General features: G+C 55.8%; 1 protein-coding gene across 4 annotated transcripts; it reads left to right on the top strand.

Moving 5' to 3' along the window:
• Window positions 1-26: 26 nt before the first annotated feature.
• On the top strand, window positions 27-16,258 carry ALG12 (ALG12 alpha-1,6-mannosyltransferase). 4 transcript variants are annotated; one of them, XM_030815326.1, is made up of 10 exons: window positions 27-211; window positions 5,462-5,701; window positions 5,788-5,920; window positions 8,609-8,782; window positions 9,130-9,324; window positions 9,655-9,971; window positions 11,239-11,462; window positions 14,959-15,128; window positions 15,211-15,286; window positions 15,399-16,258. In XM_030815326.1, the coding sequence occupies exons 2-10, from the start codon at window positions 5,540-5,542 to the stop codon at window positions 15,625-15,627; spliced, it is 1,680 nt and encodes a 559-aa protein (XP_030671186.1). In that variant the 5' UTR covers window positions 27-211; window positions 5,462-5,539; the 3' UTR covers window positions 15,628-16,258. The 4 variants fall into 4 exon arrangements, with proteins under 4 accessions (XP_030671186.1, XP_030671188.1, XP_030671187.1 ...); XM_030815328.1 differs by having other exon boundaries at window positions 9,868-9,971; window positions 15,399-16,246; XM_030815327.1 differs by lacking the exon at window positions 8,609-8,782.
• Window positions 16,259-16,495: the final 237 nt, after the last annotated feature.

Consider the following 16,495-nt stretch of genomic DNA (forward strand, 5'->3'; position numbering starts at 1 on the left):
CCGCCTCCCGCGCCCCGCCCCTCGCGCGCAGCCCGCGGCGGCCATCTTTACTCAGGGCACAGAGGGTCTCTGCGGCCCCAGCGGCCGGGGCTGCGGTAGCCACTTTAGATTCGGGCAAGGACTTCGCTCTGTTCTGTTTCCGCCGTCCCGCTTCCTGGCGAGGCCGGCCCAGGCAGCCGCGCCCCGAAGGACGCCGCCGGGAGCTGCGGAGGTCAGTGCGCGCTGCCGCGACCGGGGCTTTCAGGCGGGCGCGCGGCGAGACCAGGGAGGAGGCGGGCGAGGGCGCGACCCGAGCTGGCGCTGGCGCCGGATTCCTGAGGCGTCACCGCGCATGTCCACGCGTCACAGCCCCGTGCTCCTTACCTGGGGCTGCACCCCTCACTTGGGGCCGGGCTTCTCAACTGGGGTGGACCTGTCACCTGGGGGCCGGACCTCTCACCCGGGGCTGGACCTCTCACCCGGGGGCTGGACCTCTCGCTTGGATCCGGGCTCCTCACCTGGGGCTGGACCTCTCACCCGGGGCTGGACCTCTCTCCCGGGGGCTGGACCTCTCTCCCGGGGCTGGACCTCTCACCCGGGGGCTGGACCTGTCTCCCGGGGGCTGGACCTGTCTCCCGGGGGCTGGACCTCTCTCCCGGGGCTGGACCTCTCACCCGGGGCTGGACCTCTCACTTGGGGCCGGGCTCCTCACCTGGGGCTGGACCTCCCACCTGGGGGATGGGTTTTTCACCTGGGGGCTGGACTTTCCAGCTGGGACTGGGGTCCACTCAGGGTCTCTGGGGGCTGGAGATCTGCATTTCTACAGGCGCTTGAGGTGATGAACACTCGCTCATGTTCAGGAACCCCGGGTTTAAATTAAGGGAAATAAAACGTGCAGCGTCTGGATTTCAGAGAACTCCTGCCTGTGGAAGGAAGGAGTGCAGATAACACGGCTTTTTCTGGTCTTTGGTGGGCAGCAGGTGTGATTTGCATCGGATCATTTGTGTTTCCTGCTGACAGGCTAATGATTATTAGTAATAGTAACATCTGGGCCGGGCGCGGTGGCTCATGCCTGTAATCACAGCAATTTGGGAGGCTTAGGCGGCCGGATCATCTGAGGTTAGGAGTTCGAGACCAGCCTGGCCAACGTGGTGAAACCCCGTCTCTACTAAAAAAATACAAAAATTAGCCGGGCGTGGTGGCACATGCCTGTAATCCCAGCTACTCGGGAGAATCGCTTGAAGCCGGGAGTGGACTTTGCAGTGAGCTGAGATCATGACACTGCACTCCAGCCTTGGCGACAAGAGTGAAACTCCGTCTCAATTTAAAAAATAAAAAATTAGTAACATCTGATTTGACCAGTTTCTCTTTACTTTTTTTTTTTTTTTTTTTTTTTTGAGACGGAGTCTCACTCTGTCTCCCAGGCTGGAGTGCAGTGGCATGATCTCAGCTCACTGCAACCTCCACCTCCCAGGTTCCAGTGATTCTCCTGCCTCAGTCTCCTAAGTTGGGATTACAGGCACCCACCACCAGGCCCGGCTAATTTTTGTATTTTTAGTAGAGACGGGATTTCACCATGTTGGCCAGGCTCGTCTCGAACTCCTGACCTCAAGCGATCTGCCTGCCTCAGCCTCCCAAAGTGCTAGGGTTACAGGTGTGAGCCACCATGCCTAGCCTGATTTGATCAATTTCGGTAGAGGCCTTAAAATCTGAATTGATGGGGACAAGAGGGCCTTTGCAGGTCATTCCCTAATCTGAGATGCCATTGTTCTGTAAACCACCGTTTTAAAGTGTCATGGCCTGGGCCCGTTTTAACCTATGAGTGCTCCCGAGGCACGAGTCACTTAGATTAGCCACAACTGCTGCCCAGCAGAGTGGGCTACTGCAGGACAGCGTCCATTCACCCTCGCCCGGTTGGGGGTTCGTCGTGGTTTTCGTGCTTGCTGGTGTCGACTTGGTCTTCCTGTGCTCCTGGCAGAGAATCCAGACTCACCCTTGGTCTTCTTATGCCTTCAGAAGTGAGCTGTGCTGGTCATCAGCAGAAGGCATACCTTGTTGGGTCCGAGGAGGTGCTAGGGGCCTGCCAGGAGTGTCAGAGTCAGCACATAATGTTTTCACCCCACAGCTGAGCTCTTCCTTGCTGGGGAAATCCCCTGGGTGGAGAGGTGTGGAGTGGGGTTAGGGGGGACTGCCCGTGTCAGGGGTTCCTGCCAAGCAGCACTTGCTGTGTGCACCTCCCACATCTTGGCAGGTAGATGCTCCCCATTCCATTTTATTTTTTTATTTTTGTAGAAATGGGGTCTCATGATGTAGCCCAAGTTGGTCTTGAACTCCGGGCCTCAAGCAATCCCCCCTATGTCAGCTTCCTCAGTAGCTGGGATTATTTTTGTGGAGATGGGGTCTGGCTCTGTAGCCCAGGTTGGTCTTGAACTCCTGGCCTCTGCTTCCTGAGTAGCTGGAATTACAGGCGTGAGCCAACACATCTGGCTTGCTTCCTATTTCTTTTTGTTTTTTTTGAGGTGGAGTCTGGCTCTGTTGTCCAGGCTGGAGTACAGTGGTACGATCTTGGCTTGCTGCAACCTCTGCCTCCCGAGTTCAAGCAATTCTCCTGCCTCAGTCTTCCAAGTAGCTGGGATTATAGGCGCACACCACCATGCCCAGCTAATTTTTGTATTTTTAGTAGAGATGGGGTTTCACCATGCTGGCTAGGCTGGTCTTGAACTCCTGACCTTGTGATCCACCCACCTCAGCCTCCCAAAGTGCTGGGATTACAGGTGTGAGCCACCGCGCCTGGCCCGTTCTTTGAACTTATTTTTTCCTCTCATGATAGTGAGAGGAGCAGGAAGTCATGTGTGAGTGTTCTGTCATCCCCTCTAGAAATCAAAGCACGAACATATCTTTTGTTTGAGATGGAGTCTCACTCGATCGCCAGGCTGGAGTGCAGTGGCGCAATTTTTGTATTTTTCGTAGAGATGGGGTTTTACCATGCTGGCCAAGCTGGTCTCGATCTCTTGACCTCGTGATCCACCTGCCTTAGCCTCCCAAAGTGTTGGGATTACAGGCGTGAGCCACCATGCCTGGCCGTTGGAACATATTTTTATTTTATTTTATTTCTTTATTGTTGAGATGGAGTCTTGCTCTGTCGCCCAGGCAGGAGTGCAGTGGCGCGATCTCAGCTCACTGCAAGCTCCACCTCCTGGGTTCACGCCATTCTCCTGCCTCAGCCTCCCGAGTAGGTGGGACTACAGGCACACGCCACCAAGCCCGGCTAATTTTTTTGTATTTTTAGTAGAGATGGGGTTTTACCATGTTGGCCAAGCTGGTCTTGATCTCTTGACCTCGTGATCCACCCGCCTCAGCCTCCCAGAGTGCTGGGATTACAGGAATGAGCCACCACTCCCGGCCGCTGGAACATGTTTTTAATAAGCATGTGAGCTGGTGTGATGGGATCCCCGTGTAGGAGTTTTTACCGACTTCTTCTTCAGCAGCCTTGTCGAGTGCCTACTGTGCAGCAGGCTTTACTGATTCAGCAGTGAGTCCACCAAGCAAGCCCTGCCAGCAGGATGAGTCCAGCAGGGGAGGTGGCAGAGAGGCAGCCTTCAGGCCACAGCGGCTGGCTTCTGTCCTTGGTGCTGAGGCTGCACTGGTGGGAAAAATCATCCAGCATCAAAAACCCCCCACCGTCAAAAAGCTTGTGTCTTAGCAAGTGGGAGACAGCTGAGTGGGCCCTCCCTCAGTTAGTGATTCCTAACCTAGTCCTTCGACCTTTCTCTTTGTTTGATACCAAGTTTATTTTTTAAAATTTTTTATTATTTATTTATTTATTTCTGAGACGGAGTCACGCTCTATGGCCCAGACTGGATTTCAGTGGTGTGATCTCGGCTCACTTCGGCCTCTGCCTCCCAGGCTCAAGCGATTCTCCTGCCTCAACCTCCCGAGTAGCTGGGATTATAGGCGTGCACTACCACGCCCAGCTAATTTTTGTATTTTTAGTAGAGACAGGGTTTCACCATGTTGGCCAGGATGGTCTTGTGATCCACCCACCTCAGCCTCCCAAAGAGCTGGGATTACAGGAATGAGCCACCGCACCTGGCCCCAGGTTTTTATATTTGGCAAAGGAAAGAGCTGCATACCATTTTAGTTCCGTAAAAATATTAAAGCTTTCTTTTTTCCTTCTCTCCACCCCCTGCCCACCATATCAAATAGGGTTCCTCTTCCTTCTAATCTACAGATTTTCCTTTGGTTGCCATCTTTGTAGACTTCTTAACTTTCCGTTTGATCAAAAGATAGTTTTGGCTGGGCATGGTGGCCCACGCCTGTAATCCCAATACTTCAGGAGGCCAAGGTAGGAAGATAGCTTGAAGCCAGGAATTCCATACCAGCCTGGGCTACAAAGCAAGACCCTGTCTTTACAAAAAATAAGAAAACTTAGCTGAGTGTGGTGACCCACACCTGTAGCTGCGGCTACTCAGGAGGCCCGGGCAAAAGGATCCCAGGAGTTTGAGGCTGCAGTGAGCCATGATTGCGCCACTGCACTCCAGCTTGGGTGACAGAGTAAGACGCTGTCTCTTAAAAAAAATTTTTTTTAAGTAGTTTTAATAAATGGTAAGCCGTGGGGTTCTCTCTCCCTTTGCTTCTTGCCCTTCTGGTTTGGATTGAATAAAATCAAACCTGTTTTAAAAGAATCCAGAAACGTGAAGAATTTGCCCCCTCCCCTCCCTCAGTCTCTCACGTGTAGCAGCTGGACATGTTGCTGGCCTCACAGGAAGCTCCGTGCCACAGGCCCCTGAGGTTGTCCTGTTAGTGTTTGGGGGACCCATTGCCAGTCTCCCCAGGCTCACATGCAGGCTCATGGCCAGTGTGGTGCCACCTTTGGGAAAGCCGGCCATGGCTTCGCCCAGCCCCCAGGGTGGGGTTCAGCGCAGGCGTCCACAGCCCCATCCCACCATTCCTGGGAGCGGGGGCTTTGCTGGCCACTCGAGCCCTATGTCCTGGCAGCTGTACTACATTCAGCTTCTTGCCCTCCTGGGGCCCCTGTCTGCCACTCTCCAGCTTGGTGCCTCCCACCCAGCTAACCAGCACCCCTCAGCCTCCCATTCCGTCTTCTTCAGCTGGTTCCCTCGGGGCCGAGCCTTGGTTTTGCTGACTCTCCTGCCAGATTTAGACTGGGGGGCAGGGGCCATTTACCACCCTCCATCGCCCTCGTGGCCCAGGCCTGGTCAGACTCAGGGTTCTGCGACTGAGGTCCTTCTCCCCAGAAAAACATTCACGGAGCTGGAAGTGTCAGATCACTGGTTACAGTATGAAAGCTTCTCAAGTGTGATTTTTTCTCTGAACTTTCCATCTTGATGCGTTTTCAGATTTGTAGTAGTGCGACTAAGACAGTAGTTCAGAGAGTTCCTGCTAACCCTTTCCCCAGATCTCCCAAACATGAGCGCAAGCATGACTTTCGAACCTCAGGAATCTGTTTCCACTTTTCCAGCATGCGTGGAGTGGCAGTGCTAACGGCTGGTGTCTCACACCGTTGGCCTGTGAAGGTACGTGAAGCTGAAAGACTGGAATGGCTGGAAAGGGGTCATCAGGCAGGCGGCACCTGCTGCTGGGGCTGCTGGTGGCCGTAGCCACTGTCCACCTGGTCACCTGTCCCTACACCAAAGTGGAGGAGAGCTTCAACCTGCAGGCCACACATGACCTGCTCTACCACTGGCAAGACCTGGAGCAGGTGAGGGGCCCCTGCTGTCTTCGGGGAAAACCTCCTGTTACCAGCTGGCAGGGCCCCAGTGCACTGACCTGCCCTTCTCCTCGCAGTACGACCACCTCGAGTTCCCCGGAGTCGTCCCCAGGACGTTCCTCGGGCCAGTGGTGATCGCGGTGTTCTCCAGCCCCGCGGTTTACGTGCTTTCGCTGTTAGAAATGTCCAAGTTTTACTCTCAGCTAACAGGTAAGGGGGTCTTCAACAAAGGAGGAGGGAGTGAGGGACTGGGGTGTCATCGGTGACCTCAGCGAGGCTGCGGTCCCTCCTGCCCAGGAACGCTGTCTGTTAGTCTTGCCTGCCCTCGATCACTGTGGCATGGCGGCTCAGAGGAGGCGCTCAGGTCAGGCCTGGGACATCTGAGCCAGCCCTTCTGTGCCTCCACACTCTTGACTGTGAAATTAGGGGTGACGGCAGGTACAAGAGAAATGCCGCCTGCCTGTGAGGCAGCTCTCGCCACCTGAGCCTGCTGCCCCTGTCTCACCTGGCAAGCCCCCATGGGGTCAACAGCCTTTATTCCTGCAGAAGCAGCACCATTTGCCTCGGGGAACGTTACAAACAGAAACCTCACATTCCCAGAGGCTGCCACTGCAGGCCCTGTGTGCAAATCCTGGGTCTTTCTCTGTGCCCACGTGAGGACTTTAAAAAAAAAAAAAATTAGAACGTTTTGTACATATTGTTCTGAAAACCGATTTTTTTTTTTTTTTTTTTTTTTTTTTTTTTTTTTTTTGCGACAGGGCCTTGCTGTGTCACCTAGGCTGGCGTGCAGTGGTGCAATCATAGCTCACTACAGCTTTGAACTCCTGGGCTCAAGTGATTGTCCCACCTCAGCCTCCCACGGTGCTGGGATTATAGGCATGAGCCACCACGCCCAGTCACACAAGCTGAGTTTTTAAAGTCAGCAATCACCACTTTTTCATTTCAGTACACTTTTATTGCTTTTAATACCCAGACATGCTTCCAGCAAGTCAGTCCAGCTTGCGTGGAGAGCTTCAAGAAGCAGCATGTTCCTGGGGAAGGACCAGTTCTGCTTCTTGAAGGGGCAGATTGGGAACGGAAACCCACCATGGCACGGGGACAGCTGGACAAGCCGTGCATGTCCTGTGGAGGTGTCAGGGAGCCCCAGATGGGGAGGAGTTGGGGGGCCACGAGCCAGGGAAAGGAAGTCCACAGGCAGTTCTGGGGCTGAGTCCACACTCCCCTGGAAGCTTCTGCTTATTCCAGGGGTGGCAGCGAGAGGTTGGGAGGTTGTGCAGAGCTGGTCGGACTCCAGCTGGACAGAACCTTGGAGGGCTGCAGCTTCAGCCGGTGAACGGGAGCCCACCCTGTGTCCTTCCTGATCCCACTAAAGTGACCTGGAATTGCTAGTGCCCCCCCAGCCTCTGCCACAGGCCGAAATCCTTCCTCTCTGGATGAAGACCACGTTATCCTGTGGCCGAGGGTGATCCCGGGGCCAAGGGTGATCCCGCGGCCGAGGCTTATCCTGGGGCCGAGGCTACCCTTGTTGGGCATGGGGTTGAGATTGTTGGGCATTTGGGAAGATGGAAAACCAAGAACAGAGATGCAGGGGATGGACCTGATGAGAAAAAGGGGAAGCGGGGCTTTGCCAGGGTCTGTGAATTGTTTAAAAGCCCAGGGGAAATTCCAGCACCAAAAATACAACAGCTGGAGCCAGACCCACTCATGAGTATCAGTGAAAAATGTCCTATTAAGACATTCAGGCTGGGCGCGGTGGCTCACGCCTGTAATCCCAGCACTTTGGGAGGCCGAGGTGGGGAGATCACCTGAGGTCAGGAGTTTGAGACCATCGTGGCCAACATGGGAAACCTTGTCTCTACTAAAAATACAAAAATTAGCCGGGCGTGTTGGCATGCGCCTATAATCCCAGCTACTCTGGAGGCTGAGGTAGGAGAATTGCTTGAACCCGGGAGGTGGAGGTTGCAGTGAGCTGAGATTATGCCACTGCACTCCAGCCTGAGCAACAGATGGAAACTCTGTCCTTAAAAAGGAAAAAAAAAGACATTTGCAGTCCGAATCCAGCAATCAGTGAAAAGAAAATGCCTGGTATGCACACGGGGTGTTCTGGGAACAGCAGGTCCAGCATTCAGACATCTGTGGCCCCCTTGGCAGTGCCTGGGTATCTCTGCCCGTTGGCCCCCACAGCTGCCTGGACCCAGTTGCTTCTCACATGGGGGCTTCGAAGTCCCTCTGGCCTTCTGGAAAGGTGGCAAGAGCCACCCAGAAGTTCATTTTTCTTCCTGTTTTCAGCCTCTCTTGCCAGCGGCTGACAGGCCGGTCCACGGTGAGGATGTGTGGTCGGCTGGGTACTGTCCTGGGCACACCTGCCCCCTCACCGCCTCCTCATCAGACCACCAGCCCAGAGGTGGCTCCTGCTGTCAAATGGGGAGAGGGGTCCTGACCCCCTTCCTGCCTGGGAGCCTGTGTTCCTGCCACGTCCCACCTCCTCATGGCTGCTGGTTAGAGCAAGGTCTGAGCTGGCCCTTGCAAACATTGCCCCTGGAGATGCCACAGCCCGGTGGGGTCTCTGGTTTAGTGTAGGGCTCAGCTCATGGCATCTCCAAGTTGTGTGTCCTCCCTCATGCTTCAGAGAGCAGCCCCCGCAAGGGTCCTCAGTTCCCGACAGGAGCACAGGGGACCTGGGGCCAGATGTCTATTTTCCACATGGAGACGATGCCCTCAAGGCTGCTTTGCGTGACGTAGCCATCAGCTGGCGTTGCAGCAGCATAGAAAAATCCATATAGAAAGATCTGTGTAGAAAGATCCACATAGAAAGATCTACGTAGGAGGACCCACGTAGGAGGACCCACTGGATTCTCCTCCACTGCAGACTCATGTGCTGTCACTGTCTTTGTTTAGTTAGAGGAGTGCTTGGACTCGGCGTGATTTTTGGACTCTGGACGTTACAAAAGGAAGTGAGACGGCAGTTTGGGGCCATGGTGGCCACCATGTTCTGCTGGGTGACGGCCGTGCAGTTCCACCTGATGTTCTACTGCACGCGGACACTGCCCAATGTGCTGGCCCTGCCCGTAGGTACGTAGCGGCCGGCCGGGCCTGCACACCCGCCTTGCCGGGCAGGGGCTCCCCTGAGTCCGGGGCTATGCAGCTGATGGCAGTGCCTGCCCCGTAATGGCCACTGCCCGCTGGGTTCCTCAGGATTGTCTGTGACCTGAAACCGGGCTCTTTGTTTTCCATGCTGGGTTGGGACACACTTCCTGGCCAACAGCATGGGTGCGGGGGGCGGCTCTGAGCAGTTTGTTTTCTGGGATATTCGTGTGGCTTTTATAATAGGAAAAGGAATCACCCTTCACTTCCCCGGGTGTTTTCTGGGCCGGGTGGGCCCTGTGTCTTGACGAGCACCCTCCCACGCTGTCTTGCAGTCCTGCTGGCCCTCGCGGCCTGGCTGCGGCACGAGTGGGCCCGCTTCATCTGGCTGTCAGCCTTCGCCATCATCGTGTTCAGGGCGGAGCTGTGCCTGTTCCTGGGCCTCCTGCTGCTGCTGGCCTTGGGCAACCGAAAGGTTTCTGTGGTCAGAGCCCTTCGCCACGCCATCCCAGCAGGGATCCTCTGTTTAGGTAAGTCAGTCGCTGTGGGATGCTTCTAACTGGATTTTGTTTTGCCTTGTTTTACAAAGGTCAAGAGAAATTTGGGAGGTTTTCATCCCCATGAAATAAAATGACCCTAACTTTAGCAGTGTTAAAACATTTCGATCCTAAGCCCCCTGCCTGGGGGTCTCCAGGGGGCCCCACCCTGTACCTTAGGGGCCCCTGTTCACTGGTCTGTCCCTTGTCCTTGGGCTGGGGGAGGCCACAAGAGCGGAGGGCGGCTTGACCCTGCGCCAGGCGGTGGTTCTGGGCAGTGGTGTCCTCAACATAGTTAGTGTCTTTTTTCTTTCTTCGTTTTAGAGATAGTCTTGCTCTGTCCCAGGATGGAGCGCAGCGGCATGATCGTGGCCCACTGCAGCCTTGAACTCCTAGGCTCCAGCCATCTTCCCACCCAGCCCAACCTCTTTTATATGAAAACAGCTTGTAGTTTCTGTAGTGATGGCGGCTGCATTGTAGCGGGATGTTTACTGATGGCTGTGTTTGTGACTGAGAAATTCTATTTTATTTTATCAGGACTGACGGTTGCTGTGGACTCTTATTTTTGGCAGCAGCTCACATGGCCGGAAGGAAAGGTGCTTTGGTACAATACTGTCCTGAACAAAAGCTCCAACTGGGGGGTATCCTTTAGTGTCCGTGCAGGAGGGCGATGGGTGGGACCTCCAGCCACACCTCCTGGGCCTCCTTGGGCGGTGGAAGCAGCTGCTTCTCCCTTCTGTGCAGCGTGGCTGCAGGGTCAGGACGGAGCCCCTCCCTCCCACTTGCTCCTGGGAAATGCTGGCCATGGGAGGTGAGGTCCTGGCTGCCCTCTCTCAGTCCTGTGGAAACAGCCCTGCCCCAGATTACCCCAGCCCCTCTCCTCTGCTCCTCGGACAATCTGCTTTTTTTTTTTGAGACCGAGTCTCGCTCTGTCACCCAGGCTGGAGTACAGTGGTGTGATCTCAGCTCACTGCAACCTCCACCTCCCTGGTTCAAGCAATTCTCCTGCCTCAGCCTCAGGAGTAGCTGGGACTATAGGCGCACGCCACCACACCTGGCTAATTTTTGTATTTTTAGTAGAGATGGGGTTTTACCATGTTGGTCAGGCTGATCTTGAACTCTTGAACTCAGGTGATCCACCTGCCTCGGCCTTCCAAAGTGCTGGGATTACAGGTGTGAGCCACCACGCCCGGCCCGGACAATCTGCATTTAAAAAGCACTTTCTTAGGAATTATGTCAAACATACACACATAGATGGAATAGCATAACGAATCCCCAACCTGTATGTCACCCGTGACCGTCTGTTTTTTGTTTTTTGTTTTTTTGAGACAGAGTCTCACTCTGTCGCCAGGTTGGAGTACAGTGGCATGATCTCGGCTCACTGCAACCTCCAACTCCCTGGTTCAAGTGATTCTCTTGCCTCAGCCTCCCGAGTAGCTGGGATTACAGGCACATGCCACCACGCCCAGCTAATTTTTGTATTTGTAGTAGAGACAAGGTTTCACCATGTTAGCCAGGATGGTCTTGATCTCTTCACCTCGTGATCCACCCACCTTGGCCTCCCAAAGTGCTGGGATTACAGACATGAGCCATTGCGCCCAGCCGACCCTCTGTTTTTAACAGTGAAGAAAAGGGTACAGAGAGCGAACGTTCCGTGGCCCTTGCTGCCTTGGTCCTGCCTGGAGGGGGCCCGACGCCCAAGTGGTATGTACGCAGCCGAGCTGTGGCTTGGGCTCTGTCTTTTAGGAGGGGGCCTGAGGCCTGAGTGGTGTCTGTGCACGCGAGCCATGGCCCAGGCTGCATCTCTCACCACAACTGTCTTCAGGCGTCTTCTCCGCCTTGACCCTGCCACCCAGCCCACGGGCTCATGCGTGGACAGGTGCTTGGCCTCCTTAACCCAGCCCGCAGACCTCCCCGCTGCTGTGGTACTTCTACTCAGCCCTGCCCCGCGGCCTGGGCTGCAGCCTGCTCTTCGTCCCCCTGGGCTTGGTAGACAGAAGGATGCACGCGCTGACGGTGCTGGCGCTGGGCTTCGTGGCACTCTACTCCCTCCTGCCACACAAGGAGCTACGTTTCATCATCTATGCCTTCCCCATGCTCAACATCACGGCTGCCAGAGGCTGCTCCTACCTGTGAGTGCTCTTTTTGTGACATGCATTTTTATAGTTTCATTGGAAACAGGTTCACTGATTTACTGTTGGGGGGATGTATGTGTGTGTTTAATTTTTGAAACAGGGTCTTGCTCTGTCGCCCAGGCTGGAGTGCGGCAGTGCGATCATGGCTTACTGCACCCCTCAACTCCTAGAGGGTTAAGCCATCCTCCTGCCTCCTCCTTTCAAAGTGCTGGGATTACAGGTGTAAGCCACTGGGGCTATTTTTTAAGATAAACACAGGGCGTGTTGAACTAGGCGCTTATGTCAAAAGAGGGTGACCCCAGTCCTCTCACCTCCCTGAGGGCTGCATGGGATGGGACCGGCCTGGCGACGTGCTGACAGAGGGCGTGCTCAGGTGGTCTCTGTCTTGGGTTAATTTGGTGACTGGTCCACATGTAGTGATGCACCAGCGGTCCCAGTCTCTGTCATGGGAGAGGGACACTCACACAGGTAGCAGCGGCAGAGGGCAGGGGCAGCCAGGCCTGGGAGGCTCTGAGGGCGACAGGTCAGATAGAGGAAGGACGTTCATGGCCATCCTGACAGGGCCTTGGGGTTGAGGGTGTTTGTCAAGGCAGGTCATCTGGCTGGAAGAGGGGGATGGTGAGGGAGGTGCCTATGGCTGGGTGCAGAGGGCCCAGCGTGGCCCAGGCTCAGGGTCCTGTGGAAGGCAGGGGGCTTCCTGGGTGGAGGGACTGCAGGCAGCAGGTGATGGAGGTGGAGCTGGGGGCCTGGCAGGGCCTGGGGAGGGCACTGCCTGGGCTGAGGGTGGGGTGGTCTGAGCACGGCTGCCACTCAGTGTCGCAAGCCTCAGGGAGCCAGGAGAGTCCATCACTGCCAGGCCCTGTGGGCGCTGGGGAAGGACCCGGGGCTTAGGCCTAGGAGAGTCCATCATTGCTGGCCCTGTGGGTGCTGGAGAAGGACCCGGGGCTGAGGCTGGCCAGCTCTGTGCCCGTTCAGAGCTTGCTGCCTTGATGGGAACAGGAGGCCAACTCAGGCCACACTGGGCATTGAGGGGCGGCAGGGCTACAGGCCAGGAGGGCTGGGGCCTGAGGCGTTGAGAGGTGCCCACTGTGGCTGGGGAGGAAGCCCCACAATGCGGTCCCTGATCTCAGGCAGCGGTCAGGTGCTTTCCGGTGACACTTGTTACAGGGGAGGGGATGGTGCCCCCCAGCTCCGACTGCCCCGCACTGCCCTCGGGCCTGGGAGCTCCTCCGGCTGCCATGACTGTTCCTTGGTGGGGCCTCCTCCAGCTGCCATGGCCGTGCCTGGGTTGGGGGCTCCTCCAGCTGCTGTAGCCGTGCCTCAGTGGGGGCTCCTGGGAGCTCTGCCTCTGCTTTTCTGTGCCTTTGGCTCCCTCTCGTCTCAGGGGTTGGCTCAGGGCTGGAGGAGGAGCAGACCCCAGCCCGAGTCATGGAAAAGAGGGTGGGAAAGACGGGGAGAGCGGCGCGGATGGATTGTATTCCGTGACAGGCTTTTCCAGCAGGGAAGAATATCCAGTGTGAACTGGGGCTCTGCTGAAACCAAAGGCAGGAGTGTCTTTGAGGCCTGGTGTGCTGGGCGTGAGGGGCTGCTCCATGCAAGGGCCCCTGCTGTGCCAGTCGGCCTTATCCGGAGGAGGACAAACTTGGGGCGTCCAAATGAGGGGGTGCAGGGTAGAGCAAGGCCCCCTCCGAAGTCAGGTCCTCAGCCTGGCCACCCTGGGAGCAAGAGCAGGCCGTCTCCCCCGGCATCAGGGCCCAGGGCCTTGAGACAGTCCTGGGGGTGGAAGGTTTCTGATTGCGAGCTTTCCGCAGTGACTGCCCACTCCAGGTTTGGGCGGGAACGAAGGGCGAACGCCCTGGCAATGCTGAGCTCTTTGGGGCAGGCACTTAGGAGGCTGCAGTCATCCTAGGTGGGGCCTCAAGCTCAGAAACCACACCAGAGATTGTTCAAGGGTGCACTAGTCTGCTCTCGCACTCATGTAAAGAAACACCTGAGACTGGATGATTTATAAAGAGGAGGCTTCATTGGCTCGCGGTTCCGCGGGCTGTACAGGAAGCATGGTACTGGTGTCTGCGCAGCTTCCGGCTTGGCCTGGGGAAACTTTCCATTATGGCGGAAGGCGAAAGGGAAGCAGGCACATTTTATGTGGCCAGAGCAGGACGAAGAGGGACGGGGGAGGCGTCACCCATTTTCAAACAAGGAGACCTCTCGAGAACTCACTATCAGGAGAACAGCGTGGAGGGGATGGCGCTAATCCATTCCTGAGGGCTCCAACTCCATGACCCAGTCACCTCCCACCAGGCCCCACCTCCAGCATTGGGGATCACAGTTGGACATGAAATTTGGTGGGGACCCAGATCCAAACCATAGCAAAGGGCAGGGCCTGTGGAGAAGAGGGCTCCGACGAGCCTGGTGGGTTTGGAAGAGAGTGAGTCTTTATCAGGGGTTCAGGGTGTTTAGACCAGGGTTGGCAAGCTTTTCCGTTAAGGACCAGCTAATAAAGAGCCTCATCTTCGTGAGCCACGCGGTCTCTGGCAGCTGCTAACTCTGCCGTAGGATCCTGAGCTCGGCATAGTCGATTGTGAGAGAACCGGCGGCGCCCTGTCCCAGAGAGTTCACTCACAGACCTGCTGGGAGTGGGCTTGGCCGCGCGGGTGGCACTCTGACCTACACAGTCACTTGGGAATGTTTTTTTTTTTGAGACGGAGTCTCGCTCTGTCGCCCAGGCTGGAGTGCAGTGGCGCAATCTCGGCTCACTGCAAGCTCCGCCTCCCGGGTTCATGCCATTCTCCTGCCTCAGCCTCTCAGAGTAGCTGGGACTACAGGCACCCGCCACCACACCCGGCTAATTTTTTGTATTTTTAGTAGAGATGGGGTTTCACTGTGGTCTCGATCTCCTGACCTCGTGATCCGCCCGCCTTGGCCTCCCAACGTGCTGGGATTACAAGCGTGAGCCACCGCGCCTGGCGGGAATGTTTGAAAATACATTTTTAGGCTGGGCGCAGTGGCTCATGCCTGTAACCTCAGCACTTTGGGAGGCTGAGGCAGGCAGATCACGAGGTCAGGAGTTCAAGACTACGCTGGCCAACATAGTGAAAGCCTGTCTCTACTAAAAATACAAAAATTAGATGGGCATGGTGGCGGGCAGCTGAGGTAGGAGAATCACTTGAACCCAGGAGGCAGAGGTTGCAATGAGCCGAGATCGTGCCACTGCACTCCAGCCTGGATGACACAGCGAGACTCTGTCTCAAAAATATATATATATTTTAAAATCTCATCTAAATTTTAAATTGGCATCTTGGGTAGAACTTCACAGACAATTCTTGAGGCAGTGTCTTAACCAATTTTACGGGTTACTTACTCTAATTTGGTGGTGAACTCTTTATGACTTGGTGACGTTGAACAGCAGGTTACGCTCCTACTATGTTTTGTAGGTAGATTAATTTTATTGTCACCACGTTCTGCCTATGATGTGTAACCATTCTTTTTTCAGGCTGAATAACTATAAAAAGTCTTGGCTGTACAAAGCGGGGTCTCTGCTTGTGATCGGACACCTCGTGGTGAATGCCGCCTACTCGGCCACGGCCCTGTATGTGTCCCATTTCAACTACCCAGGTGGTGTCGCGATGCAGAGGCTGCACCAGCTGGTGCCCCCCCAGACAGGTGGGTGCTGGGGGCACTGCCTGGGGACTGCTGTGGCTCCGACTGCAGGCCTGGGCTCTGACGGCAGGCCTGGTTTTCCTAGATGTCCTTCTGCACATTGACGTGGCAGCCGCCCAGACAGGTGTGTCTCGGTTTCTCCAAGTCAACAGCGCCTGGAGGTAGGATCCACACACAGCACGACCCTCCCAGAGGCCATGTGAGGGCCCCTTGGGGGCGGGGGACAGAGCGACGTGGGGGCCCTGGGCAGGACCACCGGCTCTCGTCCCACAGGTACGACAAGAGGGAGGATGTGCAGCCGGGGACAGGCATGCTGGCGTACACACACATCCTCATGGAGGCGGCCCCTGGGCTCCTGGCCCTCTACAGGGACACACACCGGGTCCTGGCCAGCGTCGTGGGGACCACAGGCGTGAGTCTGAACCTGACCCAACTGCCCCCCTTCAACGTCCACCTGCAGACAAAGCTGGTGCTTCTGGAGAGGCTCCCCCGGCCGTCCTGAGGGGGACCAGGCAGCCCTCAGCAGCCACAGGCCTTCCAGGAGCTGTTATTGCTACCAGTTTCTGGCACAATTCCAGCACAATTATGACAATTCAGAGAAGCAAGTCAAAGAACTGGGCACCTGCCTCTGACAGACACCAGACCAGGGCCAGGGCCTCCTCCACAGCCTCACCTGGGGCTGTTAGCACCAAAGAATGAGGGGCCCAGGTCTTATTGGCACCCCGGGAGCCACTGCCCAGGGTGATGGTGGCCAGCTCAGGGCTTCCTGCGGGTGACTTGCCCAGACCAGGTGCCATTCATGACTAATCAGGAGCAACGGGCTCACCCAAGCACCTGTCTGCCAGGAGGCCATGTGTGTCCTGCCCACACGGGGGGAGCTGTATTTTGGCAGCACCCCACACCTGCTGCCCGAGGGCCTCTTGGGGCACCTAAGACAGCACCCCCTCTCAGGGGAGACCATGGTGGCCCCGGCCGCCCCCCCCCACCTGCTGCCACCACTGCAACTTTTGTATTCACAGGCATCCCATCTCCATCACAGATAAAATTTTAGGAGATAAACACATTCAAAAAGGAATGAGATAAAAAGAATAAGGCAATAAATGTTGATTGGAACCTTTCAAGATTATAGAAAACAATGAGAATGAAATTTGAAAAATGTTTCCTATGTGATAGCTTATCACAGGTGACTATTCCAGGTGTTATGGTAAAGGGAGAGCTTGGTGCTGTCAGCTTCACTGACCATGCATTTATAAAGCACCAAAGTGCGTGTGATGTGATGCTGCTGGGCACTGGAGATGGGACTAGGTGCTGCTGCACACGTATGCACACATGCACACACACCACACATGCATGCACACACCGCACAAGTG

The sequence above is a fragment of the Nomascus leucogenys genome, chromosome 7b, assembly GCF_006542625.1.
Source record: "Nomascus leucogenys isolate Asia chromosome 7b, Asia_NLE_v1, whole genome shotgun sequence".
Classification (NCBI taxonomy): domain Eukaryota; kingdom Metazoa; phylum Chordata; class Mammalia; order Primates; family Hylobatidae; genus Nomascus; species Nomascus leucogenys.